At 39.0% G+C, this 15,102-nt stretch overlaps 1 protein-coding gene across 1 annotated transcript in view; it reads left to right on the top strand.

The window, feature by feature from the left end:
• fibcd1b (fibrinogen C domain containing 1b) overlaps positions 1-15,102 on the top strand; it is a 110,541-nt gene that overhangs the window by 28,075 nt on the left and 67,364 nt on the right. The window contains exons 2-3 of the mRNA XM_030743232.1: positions 581-664; positions 7,647-8,126. Of these exons, the coding sequence (XP_030599092.1) occupies positions 581-664; positions 7,647-8,126 (564 nt within the window). The remainder of the gene's footprint in view (positions 1-580; positions 665-7,646; positions 8,127-15,102) is intronic.

Below are 15,102 nucleotides of genomic sequence, written 5' to 3'. Positions count from 1 at the left end.
CCCTTAGAAAGCTCATGCTTCCATAATTACTCTGCTTTTATCCGCGCAGCAGCTAGAACTGCTAGACAAACACTCACTAAGCAGCAGTAAGCACATACTGTATCCTGAAGCATGTTCAGATTTCACTCTGCACCTGTTTACCTGTATGAATGAGTGCTTGCTCGCACAGAGTAGTTTACCCATACACAGTCAATTGAGTTACTTTTTATTCTTTGCTATTTCACTCAAAGTAGGAGAAAACTCTGTGTACAATTTCTGGAAAAATGCACTGAGCCTGTCGTAAACTACTGAGTTCAGTGGCAGCTTTGAGATGTACAGTTCAGAACTGTCTAGGTCAGTCTTTATTTTTGTGTGTATGTGTTTGTAGTTTACCCGCTTGAGCACCATTTACCTTTTAACAATGATTTTATACATTCTATTAGATTTGAGGAGCTTTCATGTGTATCAGAATCCTGTGTCTCTGTGTGTGTCTTCTTGTGCATGCATGTGCGTGTTTGTTTGCATGTGCATGCATGCTTGATTGCACATGTGACTTGAACAAACGCCAACACTGGTGGCCCTATCTGTTTGTCCCATGCAGACGTTCTGTGAATGTGTGCCCAGCTCTTCCCAACTCAAACACCGTTGGTCAGACTCAGAAACAGCCAGGGAGACCCCAGCCAAGGTAAGGCCCTGTTACCACGACATGTACATACTTGGGTAATTTGTCTTTTTAATGGGTTTAATTCATACAGATCAGATTAATTGTTTTGGCTCTAAACTAGAGTTTGAATTAGCCTTTCATAAAACAACATGTAAGCTTATATAAGATCTAGCACAGAGGATAGAAATGGCTAAATGGAAAGCATTCAAACTGAAAAAAAAATTATATTTAGCATTATGAAAATTAAATCCATTTATTTCTCCCTCCATACTGTGTGTACTGCTGTGTGCACTATTATCCACCATCTTCTTTTCAGTAAAATCAGAAGCATGCATTGAATAGTGACTTGCTCACCTGTGGAGGAGATTATGTTTCACTAACAATGATTTTTTTTTTTTTTTTAATCACCATCCACTTTCTCACTCCTTTGGTAATGATAGTGCAAAGGATCATTGTGCGTAAGACATATTTTGCCACTGACAAGCAGCAATGGCACAACCTCAGCTCAAATACCCAGCTCAAAGACACACCAGAGTAAGCTGTATAAGTCCCTGCAGATACTCTGAACTGAGCGGTGAGGTCATGGCTACACTGGAGAAAGGAGCTTGATTGTATGGCAGATTATGGTGAAGAATCTGCACTGAATGCCGTTATGAGTCATATTCAAAATGGCAGTGAATAAAATAAGGGTGGAATTGGTGCACATGACTCTTTTTAAAATGGTCCGTGCATGCCAGTTTAGCTTTAAAATATTTTTGCACCCTGCATTAGTTTGGCAGCTTCAATACGAATGTCTTGTATGTATGCATCAATGCGTGTCACCATATGCGTGTTTGTGTTTCGAGAAAAGAGAGAGAGAGTGAGAGAGAGAGAGAGAGAGAGAGAGGATGCTTGTAAGAGTTTTGCTGGTTTCCTGCTTATCTAATGAGCAGGCAAAACCTTTTGTCCAAAAACTGTCTGCCAGTTCTCCTGCGTGGGAGGACATAATTTCCATAGAGAGGAATTCGCTCTGACTCGCTGCCTCTTTTTTTTTCCTACCTATCAGAATTCCCCCGTTGTCTTCTCAAATCCCATGGTGTGGCTTGAGTACAGACAGGAGAGGACGTGATGGTCAGCCACTAATTACCAAGTGGTCTCCTGCTGTGAGACTGAGAGTCTCAATTACAAAAAAAAAAAAAAAAGAGGCTGCTTGCATCCCATTCTCACTGTCATTATGCCACTACAAATCTCGAGCTGAGTTGGGAGATCATGTACTCTGTTGGGGTGTGAAGCAGGTTGCTGGTGCATTTTATTTTTTTTACTGACCATCAAACAAACAATGAAACAAAAAAATTCTGGCTTGAGAAACATTTTGGTTGTTTAAGAATTGTAACTCTTAGAAATTAGTCAACTTCCTAAAGTGAAAAAGATGGTTTATTTGTTGTTACTCTTGTTCTGATTTCTGTTTCTTTAATGTTCTCTTCCAAGCCTATTCAGTCAGGACAGATCATTTGTCATAGCACAATAATAAAATAAAGTGATAAAGGTCAGTCAGTCACATACCCACCTTCTTGCTGGGCCAGTATGTTTCTACAGTTACACTTTAGTACCTTTTCTAGCAAATCAGTTTTGTAGCTCTTCCAATTATACACACAAATATATCCCAAGTGACCAAAATATTATCTGTAAACAGAATAATGAGGTTGTTTCCTGAAATGATTGTTCTATTTAAAGATAAAGAAATAAATAAATCCTCATCCTGTAGTAGTTTGTGCAAGCAGCCTGTAATGACACATAATTAAGTTATTGTTAAGAGACCTCCTCTTTATAGATATTATCTAGAAGTGTAACTTCCAGAGGGGGAAAAAAGATTCTAAAACCTTATATTGAGGCAAAGTCAGCAAACCTTTTAAGCACTTTTTTTTTTTTTTTTAATCAGATTTGATTGGATACATGCAATTTTATATTCTGGTGATCATTTAAATGAAGGTTAATTTTAATAATGCTTCAAAACAACTGCTCAAATACATACCTAGAGATATTTCAAGATAACTGCTGAGTTGCAGGACACTTCTAGAAGGACTTTGTCTCTGTGGGTCATCTGACAACACAATAACATTTCAGCAAATGCTTTCCAAAAATGACAAAGCCCTATAGTGGCTGTAGGCAGGAGGAGGAAGTCTGGGTTGATGGATTAGTAAAACAGTGGACTTTCACAAAAGAGACAACTCTTTGTTTTCCATTTGAAACCAATATTTACCACTGTTTTTATCTCTGTCATCATTCCATGACATTAACTGGTCTATTATTGAATTCATAAACATGAAAAAAGTTGCTCTAATGCTGCAGTCATACTTGGGAAAACTGTGGTTGGAGACCACAGCGCAACCAAAATTAGTGTGACTGCGTGCAATGAATTTGCAATGTTGCCTTTGAGAAGGTTTCTTTGAAGACAAAAACCGGGTGTGAGATCGCTCACAGTGATCAAAGCAGCTTTGGTACATCAAAACGGCAATCACAATAAAACAGACAGTCTGCTATCAGTTTGCAACTGAAGACAGAAATTCCTCCATCAATAGTGATGTGGAGGAATTGCTGCAGGACAGTGATTTAACTGCAAAATGATATAGGTGCTTGGAACCAGTTGGCAACTAGTTGCGTTGAGTCCCCTATTGCAAAGAGATGTGTCACAGATGAGCTGCAAATATTGAGGCAGTCTTGCAACATGTTGGCAATCTGTCCACATTTATAAATTATACTCCAGTTATTTGCAAACCCTCACCAATTTGTCTGAGAGCGACTTAATTTAGTCCAAGTCCCACCATAGCTGTTTGGAAACAGGTTGCCTTCAACCAAGTAACCTGTGTAGATGTTTTGCTGTGGCAAGCGGTCACCCAGAGGTTCAGAGTGTTGCATGCTCAACCACTGGGCAAACAGTTGTTTTTTGCAACTACTTGCACCCGGTTGCTGAATGCAAAAAAAAAAAAAAAAAATTGTTGTACTCACCAATAAACAACCGATTTTTCCTAGTTGCTACTTTTACTGTAGTGTGACTGAACCATAAGCCAAAGCGTGATGTAACCAAACCTTGAGTTTCCATAATCAGATTGCTTCAGTGGGTGTAGGCCCACCTATATAGTTACTTTGATTGAAGAACTTGCTGATCATCCCCTCTGCCACAATGGTGCCACATTCAGTATGTTATCTTAACTGACTTTAGCCACCGTTAGACGAAGCTGAATTATAAGTACAAATTTGCTCAATGTCTAGTATTATCACTATGCTCCTGTTATGGTACAAAATGTGTGAATAGCTCCTGCTCCATTTTCTGAATATGTTTGAACTTGTAGAGGTCTGTCACTTCTTTGTGTGCCTGTCAGCATTACCGGGACCATCATATATCTTTTCCACGTTACGTTGACAATCAGTATGCTAGCAATGAATATTTAGTGCAGTGCCATTGATGGCTTTCACTGATGTCTAAGCCCGCTAGCGATAGTACTCAGGGAAACTGTTCTAATGTTACATCGCTGTCATTCTGCAGAGTGAGGCCATTATACGCATTATGTACGGCAGAGACACCCTACTGCACACACATCCATACTCGCAGCCAAGCCCAATCAGGCAGTTAAAATCACTCGGTTGCACCTCATACAAACTGGAAAAAAAAAAAGAAACAGTTTGACTTCAAAGAAAAGATTTCATGGTATAGTCAGGGTCTACATGCTGAGTTAGAGCAAGGAGACAAAAACTATTATGCACAGGATTATTTCCCTGGAGCTCTTTTTTTGTGATGATGTATATGTGTGAAAAAACAAACAATGCACCAATTTATGTATGTTTTGTTTACCAGAAAATGTTATGGTCAAATTATGGACATTTCTATCACACTATGTGTCTGTGTGCATAAATGCAATGAACAATTAAGTGGCATAAGGGTGTGTATTGTATCCAGTGTCTAGTTGTACAGCACAATATACAGGATGTTGTAAGGTTTTAGATATCAGGATATAATAAAAGATTATGTAATCATTGTCTGGTTTTAAAATTGGGTAATCACAACCTCAGACAACAACACATGACACATTACCCTGCATCATTATTTATTAAAAAAAACAAAAATAAAGCCAAAATGCAGAAGAAGGGTGTGAAGTACACCCCAAGATTCAATAACTTTAGCAACAATAACTTGATGCAATTGCTTTCTATATGACTTTAGCAGTCTCTCACACCACTGTGGAGGAATTTGGGCCCATTCATCTTCACAGCATTGCCTCAGTTTATTGGGGTTTGCAGACGTTCATTTATGCACAACTCTCTTAAGTTCTTGATAAAGCATTTGGGATCAAGTTGGAGTCTGGACTTTGATTCCTGTTTTTTTTCAGCAATTACGTTCTAGATTTGTTGGTGTGTTTGAGATTGTCCTGTTGCATGACCCAATTTTGCTCAACCTTAAGCTGTCAGATAGATGGCCTCACATTTGACTCTAGAATACTTTGGTATACAGAGGAGTTCATGGTCAGCTCAATGACTCCAAGGTGCCCGGCTCCTGTGGCTACAAAACAAGCCCAAATCATTACCCCCCCCCCACCCATGTTAAACAGTTGATATGAGGTGTTTGTGCTGATATGCTGTGTTGTGTTTTTGTTAAACGTGCCACTGTGCGTTATGGCCAAACATCTCCACTTTGGTCTTGTATGTCCAAAGGACACTGTTCCAGACGTTGTGTGGTTTCTTCAGATGCAACTTTGCAAATTTAAGCCATACATGTTCAGTCTTTTTCTAATTGCACCGTCATGAGCTTTAACATTTAAGATGCTGACTGAGGCCTGTAGAGTCTGAAATGTAGCTCTTGGGCTTTTGCAGTGTCTCATACCGTGCAGTTTTGCATGGTCTGACATTGCAGGAAATTTGCTGGGACGGCCATTTCTGTGAAGGTTTGCAACTGCCTTGAATGTTTTTTATTTGTGAACAATATTTCTCATTGTAGAATAATGGACTTGAAATTGTTTGGAAACGGGCTTACAACCTTCCCAAACTAGGACTTCAAAGAAGCAACAATTGCTTCTTTAAGATCGCTGCTGATGACATTCTTCCTTGGTATTGTGTTAACGCACACCTGAATGCTTCAGAATTCACAAAATGCCAAAACATGCTGCTGTTACTGAGGTGCTCACGCTTGCTGATGATCAGTTAATCAAGTGAATTTAATTAGCAGCACCTGGCTGCTACTTACCCTCATAAAGCAGTAAAGGTGTATTTTTCGCACAGTTCTTCTGCATTTTGATTTAAGGACTAAATTTTTATTTTTGTTCTGATGTGTTAGAATTGAAAACTACATTATCATTGAAAAAGGGTGTACTTTCTTTTTAACCACACACCAGATTGCCACTAACATGAAAACCACTAGCCTAAAAATATCTAGCTGTACATCATGCTGCCAAAAGACTTTGACCTTTCAGAGCACTGACACACACCCTTTGGATCCTGTGGGCTGCAGGATGGTGCCTTAGTGAGGGCATGTTTCAGTGCAGGCGGCAGATGTTAAATCAGACTGGGCACCAGCAAGTTTGGTAAATGTCTGGGGCTATTTGTCATGTTCCTCAAACTGTTCCTGAGGAGTTTTTGTGGTGTGGCAGGATAAAAATGTAGGATTTTTTTTCTCTGGGTGGTAACATCCACACGATGCAGTGTAACAAGACGGTCAAAGTTAGTCACTGTACCTGTCACTGGTTTGAATGAGTTTGTTTGTGTTGATGTATTCTTTATGTGTATGCTCATGTATATCTGTACAGCAATCCGCTTTGAGAAATAAAACATAGGGCAGTTTTTGCAGTGACAGTGATTACATATCTATGAATGGTATCGCCAAAAAAAAGGCACATTGAGGTGCTTTAAAAAGCATTGATGCAAGAGAAAAAAAAAAAAAAAGAAGCAGCATGTGATTAAAGTAGTCACACTGATTGTGTGTCTCATGTTTTGGGTTTTCAAAATTAGTGTCCCATGTACGCCTCCATTTATCAGGGCAGTAACAACTTTTTATGCTCTCTATTCAAAGACTGTAGGTAAACAAAGTTGATAGGAGTACTTCCTGCACAGCACAATTGATTTCCCTCACATTAAAAGAACTGTAAACCTCTCACATAAAGCAGACCATTAGCTGTCTATTAGTGTGCTTCACTGTGCTTTGTACAACCAATTTACATATTAATGTCCTCACTCTCACTTTCACATTCTAACATAAAACAAAGCTCACATACAGTCACTGAGGGAGAAAAATACAGATTGCGAACAATTTTAAAAATGACTAAGGTAAGATATTGGGGAGCTAAGACTTATTAATCATTCATATGGGTGGGCTATATTGCTTTCTCCTATCCATTGCAAGTTCTCTTAACCTGAGTGGAAAATGGGGCTGGATCCTAAAGGGCCATCATAAAAACATTTTATAGCCCAATTATTGGAGACTATGTTACCGGTACAGTTCCTCCGTTTTTCCTCTAAGTGGCTTCTACACTCTGCTCATTCATTTACATCCGATTGGACGTCCAAGTCACCTTTGCTTTACTTTTTCTTAGTGGCTTCCATTTCCTCATGTTTAATTGTTTTCCTTTCCATCTCAGAAATGAAAAGAGGGAACTCTCGGGTCCCTGAATAGTTTCCAGACAAGAATGAAGTTAGCATCCTTTCCCATACTGCATCACCACAACTAAAATGATAAGCAGGGTGTTTGGACAGCAATGGTCTCTTTGATGTTTAATAAGACTGACTGTTGATAGAATCTACATTTTTTGCTCCACAAATAATTCACAATAAATTGTGCCATGGGACTATGGTTACATTACTTAGGACTCAGCATTTAAACTTGCATTTAAAATATCCCCGGTGATTGATGAAAGTCATTTCTCTTTGAATTAGCCAGGTGTTTTGATGTCATTTTTGGTGCAATCGCATTTTCCAATTCTAAAACATACCTTTTCTCTGTCTTCCTTACTTTTCTCCCTCCCTTCTTTCCAACTTACAGAGGATGAGCTGCAGCTACCTGCTGTGCACTATCCTTCTCTTCGTGGCTGTATTGCTGGCTGTCACTGTAACTGGCACCATCCTTTTCATGAATCATTACCAGGCTCCACCCATGTCTGATGGCCTACCGCACATTTCTACCAATCAGGATGAAGCCAATGCCCTGGTCACTGTTGAGAGAGGTGACGGCTCTCGCATTAACATCTTCATTGACCCCAACTGTCCGGATTACAACAGTAACTTTATGCGTCTGGAAGGTGTGCAGACCTCATTGCTCCACTCGCTGACTGACCACGACTCTGACTTGAAGTCTGTCAAAGGACAGGATCGAGCTCTGCTTGTCAGTCTGGCTGAGGAGGTGGCCAAGCTGTCAGCCCACGCTGGCCAACTGAAAATGGACTATGAATCTCTACGCAGGGGGCAGAGCAGCCTTGGGCAAGACCTTAACACACTGCAAACGGAACAGGGACGCCTCATACAGGTGAGACACATAAGCAGAGAAACGGTCCTTATACGTCAGTGTGATGTAATAATCAGTATCTCCTTCATGACAGCTGTTAGTTGAGTTATGAAACCATCCAGGGTAGTGAGCATCTTCGTTGTTTTGTTTTATCTTGCCACATAGCAGCAATGAAAGGTGATCCCTTGTTTAGTAGGCTTTATTTTTTAAGATGAAAGGTAAATTCACAGGGACTGTGATGTTAAAAGTTTGTGGGAAAAGCTGTTTCTATTTGATTATTTGTGTAGTTGTGTGTGTGTGTGTGTGTGTGTGTTATTTCTTTTCTTTTTTAAAATCAATTAACCAAATAGTGAACGGTATTTAAAACAATGCTCTGAGACCCATGGGCATCGCTGAAAAGTCATGACTCTAAGTACTGTACCAAGGTGTTCAAGGACTGGATTGTGAAACGCCCATCAATATGTATTGATTGTGAAGTCACCTTAAAGAGCGTGTGACAGCATTGGACTTCATGGTGTTATTTAGTTACTTCCTTTTCCTGACTGGAGAATCAAAACACCATCACTGACTAATCCAATGCCAAGTGGACCATGTCGATTTCTTTTTAGACTGTTAAAGCCAAATAACAGTTAATTTGAAGTGCAAATAGGGCTCATGTTCCACTGAGTACAACTCACTCAGTCTAGTGTTTGAAGACGAGGTCACAGGGGAAGAAACGCCGATCATGATTCAAGAAACAGCAAACAACTTACACATTAATTTGGTACAATAACATAATATTTTCCTATGTGTAAGTCAGACTGAACATTGGATGTAAATGTAATTAGACACCTTTTAGTTTCGACTGTCCACATTGATTTATTGACGATGCATTTCCTAAATGTGCGTGGAAAATCTTCACACTACATGGTCTTTTAATTTTGGCCCATCAGGCTCAGTCTCTCTATTCTGCAGTAAATAGATTTCATAGCTGCCAGCCATACCGCTCAAACTACTGAATTCATTCTGCTTCTGCCAATCCTTTTCTAAGCCAGACCTTTAAAGCTCACAGATCAACATTGTTTAAAAAATCACTCAGAAACTCCCTGGATGGGTCTGCTCTGGACCTGTCGGTTAAGAAAACATGGGTGCTGATTGAACACACAGTGAAAATAGAAAGCGGTCCATTCCCTTTGCTACTGTTAATTTCTGGTGTAGGTGGCATAGTGCAGTGGGTACTGAGGCTAAGTGGAGGTGGTACTAGCAGCTCAGACACTCTAGGTGATTGATTTCCTCTTTGGAACCAAGGCATGCGGTGTGCACATCCGCTGTTTCTGCTTGACACTGTGGTGTGACTGTGTGATCTATGGGCCACCTGTGGCCAAGACGTCTGATTTATACGATGACACAGAGCTGACTGTGCCTGTGTTAGTAATGGCTCTGTGTGCACTGCAACCCCCTGAAGAACAGTTTCACCCTGTCACATAGGGAGAGGCCCTTCCACATCACCTGATGTGCAGGGAAATGTGATTGCAGTGGGTTTAGGACCAATCTTTTTTTGATCATTGAAAAACTGACATTCATTTTTCACAGTAAGTGCTTGCAGCCTCAAATAGAAAGGTAAACCAAAGCCCCCATATTTGCATTCAAATAAATCACTCTGATGGGAAAGGCTTGTGAAATATAGGGATATGGCAATGAGGCAATATATCCAGCTCATGGACAGGTTTCAACATGTGCAGAACACAGGCAGTTTTTCTCCTTAGTTCAATTTTCTTTCCTTAATTTGAAAAACGTAAGTAAAATTTGTTGGAATTGATCATGTCATCAGTTATTCTATTAACAATATACAGTACACCAGTTTAACATGCTAACATGTTTAAAATTGTTATTCATATGCATTACTATTTGTTGCCATAGTATTGTTGTCACAATCCTAGAATTTCAAGCTCAATACAATACACAGGAATACTCAATACTCAGTGCCAATTTTGATACCACAAGGATGCAGAGTGGGGGTGAGGGGAATGACAAAAGTTAAAGAAGCTTTTTTTTTTAATAAAGATTATAATAATGCAACAATAACAATAACAATCACATCTACAACAAAAAGGATTCAGAGAGCACAAACCTCCGCAAAGGCAGCTCACTCTCTAGGCAGTATTTACTTCTAAGGGAAGAGTTTTGTATGTTGTTTATATTCATTTTGTTTTTGTTGTTCTTTTTAAATCTACTTAAAGAGGTTTGTAGTGCAGTAAAAATCAGATAAGGACTTTGATTACAAGAACATTATGTAGGAGGAGGTCATGGATAATAGATATTGATTTGCAAATATCTGCAAATAAATAACTAGGCAGCTCATTTTCTTTTCCTTGACAATTGCAGTAAGAAAAATAGTTTTAAATAGCTCTATATCTATAGCATTGTTACTGTATCATGTTGACCTTCAGATCAATCGAAGGAGAGGTCAGAGGTCAAATGTGACATATTTCAAATCTTTAGATGGTGCTTCCTCTATGTTGGTGGAACACACCACACTTGTAAGAATCATAGTTTCTAAGTTATAAGGGTTTTTTCAATTAATAAGTCAATAAGTTGACCACCCCACTCTACACCCCTACAAATGTATAACCTGTACTATAATAAATAAAATATGATGCATTTCGTGCATCCATCCGCTATAAATGAAGTCCATGTGTATGCTGTAGAATTAAAACCTCCACCTTGAACAGATCTTAAAGACTTTCTGACATTATTTACTGTGCTGCAATGTTATGTTGACTGCAGCTTCCAAATCACTGAGTGATCTGAAACTGAAGCAGAGAATTTGAGACTGGGAGCGACAACGTTTTGACCATCTCTAACTGAATGCATGCACCCGTAACAGTCAGCTTAGTTTTTAGTCATTAACCCATGTTCATACTGTAGATAAGATAACCAATAATTTAGATGATTGTGTGTGCACAACAGGCTGCAAGCATAACATCCCTGTAGCAATGACAGATGAACTAGGACATAGGCAGTCAATCTTTTTCAACACATTTCTCCCTCTGAATACTTTCAGTAAATGTTTTGACAGATTTCTCGTGTTTCCGCCTTTACAAGCAGAAGACCTGTTGCATTTGTGTTGTTGCACTGTCAGCATCGACTCTACCCACACTTTTGAGCGTTTAATTCTCTCTGCCATCCTCACAAAGACCAGGATCTGTGTGGTATGTGTGAGACAGGCTCCAAGAGAGATACAGAGAGAACTCTGGATAGGGAATAGGGGAAATGCAGAGATTAATGTCTTAATCAGAGGTAGTCAGATTAAATGTGAACGATAACTTTGAACAAAAAAAAAACCCTATATTTTCTTAATTTTTCACTACTGAAAATAGTAAACACAAAGTTTTAGCTTCTTGATCTTGATTTGTGTACCTCCCTGTCCACAGTGGTGCTATGTGAAGTTGTGCGTTAGCTGGATGAGGTGAAGATGGCATCGTTGGTACAATACTGTTGTAAATAAGTATCTAATCTCATCTGAATCTCATCTGAAATTTTTAGCATCCATTAGTATTTGAGTGGCATTTTTTTTTTGAGAACCCTATAGGTTATGATGTTAGAGTACATCAATGAGTATTCACATGGGTATTCTTTCAGTAAATACTAAAGGTCCATGAACAGAACCCTGGTGTACTCCAATTTAATCTGTTCAAATTCACAAATTCAATGAGATGGCAACAGTGCAGCCTATCTTTTCTAGTTACAGCTTCATTCAGACACATGCCATTTATTACTTTTGTTGGTGTAGCCTTAATGCTACTGTTAACGTTATAACAAGCCAGAATAAATACTGTCAGAAAGGTTACATTTCCAAGCAACTGTCTGCTAAATTCCAATTATGATACATACACGTAAAGGTGTCCTGCCAAATGACTTAGCTGTAGGTTTAACCTTTACATAATAATTAATCAAAATACAGACAATAATAGTCTTTCACCCTTTTCTCAGGCATCAGCTCACTGATATTTGCCTTCCCTGGTTTATCTAACATATCTGTAAGTCTGAAGACTAAAATGTGTGATATTTACCATTGACTGTGTGCATTAAACTGTGAGTTTTTGCTTAAAGGGGCTAAAAGTCAAGCTAAGTTTCAGGACTAATTGTAAGTTACCCAAGTCCCAAAGTACCCCAGTCCAACACCCTCACACTACTGCAGTGTAAATCTTTAGTTCTAACAGTCAGTGGTTGTCTCCATCAATCTTTCTTTGTATTAAGCTCGAACCTGTCAGCAGAAGTATGAGTTACATTAAAAGTTTTTAATGTATTTTATTTTTAGTTCTGGCCAGCAGTGACAGCCCTGTGCATAGGCAATCATGTACCCAAGTAACCCCATTAAAAAATGGAAGGTTATGCCCCATTAACAGAACTACAGCTCCCACGAAATGAGCCTAAATATTATACTGTCTTGATGCTCAGTTTTGCAAAATATATGACTGCAAAAAATCAGTGAGGAAAAGCAATAAGGAAGAGTTCCTGATTTCTTTCATCCACAGATCACGGTTTAAATTGAAATATGTGCCTGTGGAATATTAATGTTTTTGACAAGTGACACTCGCTGTCTCTGATGAGGATCTCAGGCCCAACCGCTGCTAGTGCAGAAACCCATGTGGCTCAAGAATTTCATTCAAGCTGATCCAAGTCCTTTAAATAGTTAAGAAGTTAAAAATGGGCTTGCTGCATGTTTTCTACCAAGTATGAGATGCAAACACTTGAAAACCTAAAGCCTCAGTCACATAGGCCTAAAGATCAGTCAGAGACCCCCTGGTAACCTGTGGTGATTAGTAACTGGTCAGCGAGTGGTTGCTGGAGGCTGCCTGCTGTTGCTGGATGAAATAAGTTGCAAAGAGGGTGTAACTTATTTCATCCAATAACCTCCTTGTGATTCTATTGGTCTCTTGTAGATTGCCACAGTGACCTGTAGTTTGCATGGAAGACACTGACTTGTCTGTGAACATTCGCTATCTAACCAAAGTGCAACTCAAACTGGAAAAAAAACAAACTTTTTTCTTCAAAATAAAAGCTGAACCATTTCTCCTTAAATGACAGGTGTCTGCGGCGATCTACTAGCAACCAAAGTAATAGCAAGGAGTTTTCCGGTGCAGCTCTGTGTGTCGTTTCAACCCATTTCATCTAGCCACAGCAAAGAACCACTTGCAACCACTCATCAGCTGGTCAGGGAATACACATGTCCCTAGCAAATGGTCAGAACAGCCAGGGGGTCACTGACTGGTCTCTAGGCCTGTGTGATTGGGGCTCAACAATAGATTTTCCAGTGACTGCCAGCAAAATCCAGCAACCACCTGCAACAAGTTATGGAATATTTATTTTTACTACTAGAGATTGCCACAGAGTTGCCAACCAGTTTCTCGGCCTGTGTGACTGGGGAAAAAGTAAGAATAGGTAATAGGTAATGAATAAAGTCACATAAAATTAATTTAAGCAAATCGATTTGTTTCAGATGTGCAGCTCACTGATTAAAAGGGCTAAGGAATATGTGGGTTTCAGCAATGATTGGAACAAAAATAATACAAATATACCATAGTAAATTAATATTTTTGGCATAAATGTTTTAAAAATATCCAAAATACAATCAATAACAATAAGTAGTTTGCCTCTAACATGAACGGGATCCCTTAAAAATGATTATTTAAGATTGAAATTTAGCAGAAATGGTGGCTGTTTTGTTAATTATATTATTATGTAACAATGCATGAGATTTAGTGTAGACAGAAATGGACTACAGTACTTATTCATGCATGTGTGAGCCTAGTTCTCCAGTGAAACATAAGGCCAGTATAGCAGAGAAATGCTGAAGGGCCATTGCACCTCTTCATTTCATTAGTAATGATTTAATAGCATAGCTTGGCTCTTTGCATCCTATCCAGACAATAAGCTACATATAGAGAAAATCAGAAGCCTTATAAGAAATTAATCATATTTGATATGAAAACGTCCTGTTTATATATGAAGGTTGCTCTCAATCATCAGGGTAATCTTTTATTCATTGTTTCTTTGCTTCAGAGGCCTCTCATATGTCTGGAGTCTCTTGACTGTTTAATCAAATGGGTACAGAATAGGAAGAGGTCAACCTAACATTTACGCAAGACTTTAATACAGTAAATCAAGTCAAGCCCTTGTTGATGATTGATTTAAGCACTGCTGAATTGCTGTTTTCTAACATGCAGGTATATCTGTGAAAAAGTATTTTCCCCCCTTCCTCATTTGTCACACTTACATGTGTGATCTATGGGCATTTGGGATTCTATTTACATTCTACCTTGGTTGTCTTTAAATGAACTGTCACTGATCATCCCACTTGAACTCAAAACAAAATCTCGATGCTTTCCTGTTGCATTTTAGATCTGTTGGAATAGACAAAAATGGCTGAGAGTTCAAATTATTTCCAATTTGCAAGGGGAAAAGAGGGCAACTGTGGGAAGTGAAGATGTATTATGCAGATGGTGACTAAATGACATTTTATAATTTCCCAGCCTCGCAGCTCCTCTCTGTTTTGCGACTCTGCACCCCAGGAAGCAGAACGAACACCTCATTGTGTTTTCCCACAAACAGTTCGGCAGGTCAGCAGTTAAGTTTGTAGTTTTAAGAAACATTGCATCAAAAGTAAATGGATTTAATCCTCGGTAAGAAGCAAAGAAGCTGATTTCGAGTGCAAGTGCACTACACATTATCTTGTGAATAGTCTTAAGCTTTAAATGGGAGCACTTTGTAACAATTTGACTTTAACCTTGACTCACAAAAACAAGGCTTTGTGTGGCGAGTGCTGTGGTATAACTGATTTTGTAAGACAATGAAAAGGCTGCCTAATGAGAGGTAATTACTTCATGATCCTAATTTATGTGTCAGTCAAGGCTTAGCATTAAGACTGCAGACAATCCTCCACTTTTGTTTCTTCCTTTCAAAACATACAGGCAAACAAACACAATGAATTCTTAAAGACAAAGTTAGCGATGTT

The sequence above is a fragment of the Archocentrus centrarchus genome, chromosome 12 (assembly GCF_007364275.1).
Source record: "Archocentrus centrarchus isolate MPI-CPG fArcCen1 chromosome 12, fArcCen1, whole genome shotgun sequence".
NCBI classification, from domain to species: Eukaryota; Metazoa; Chordata; class Actinopteri; order Cichliformes; family Cichlidae; genus Archocentrus; species Archocentrus centrarchus.
The sequence above is the reverse complement of the archived record's forward strand: the minus strand, read 5'-3'. Positions and strand labels throughout refer to the sequence as shown.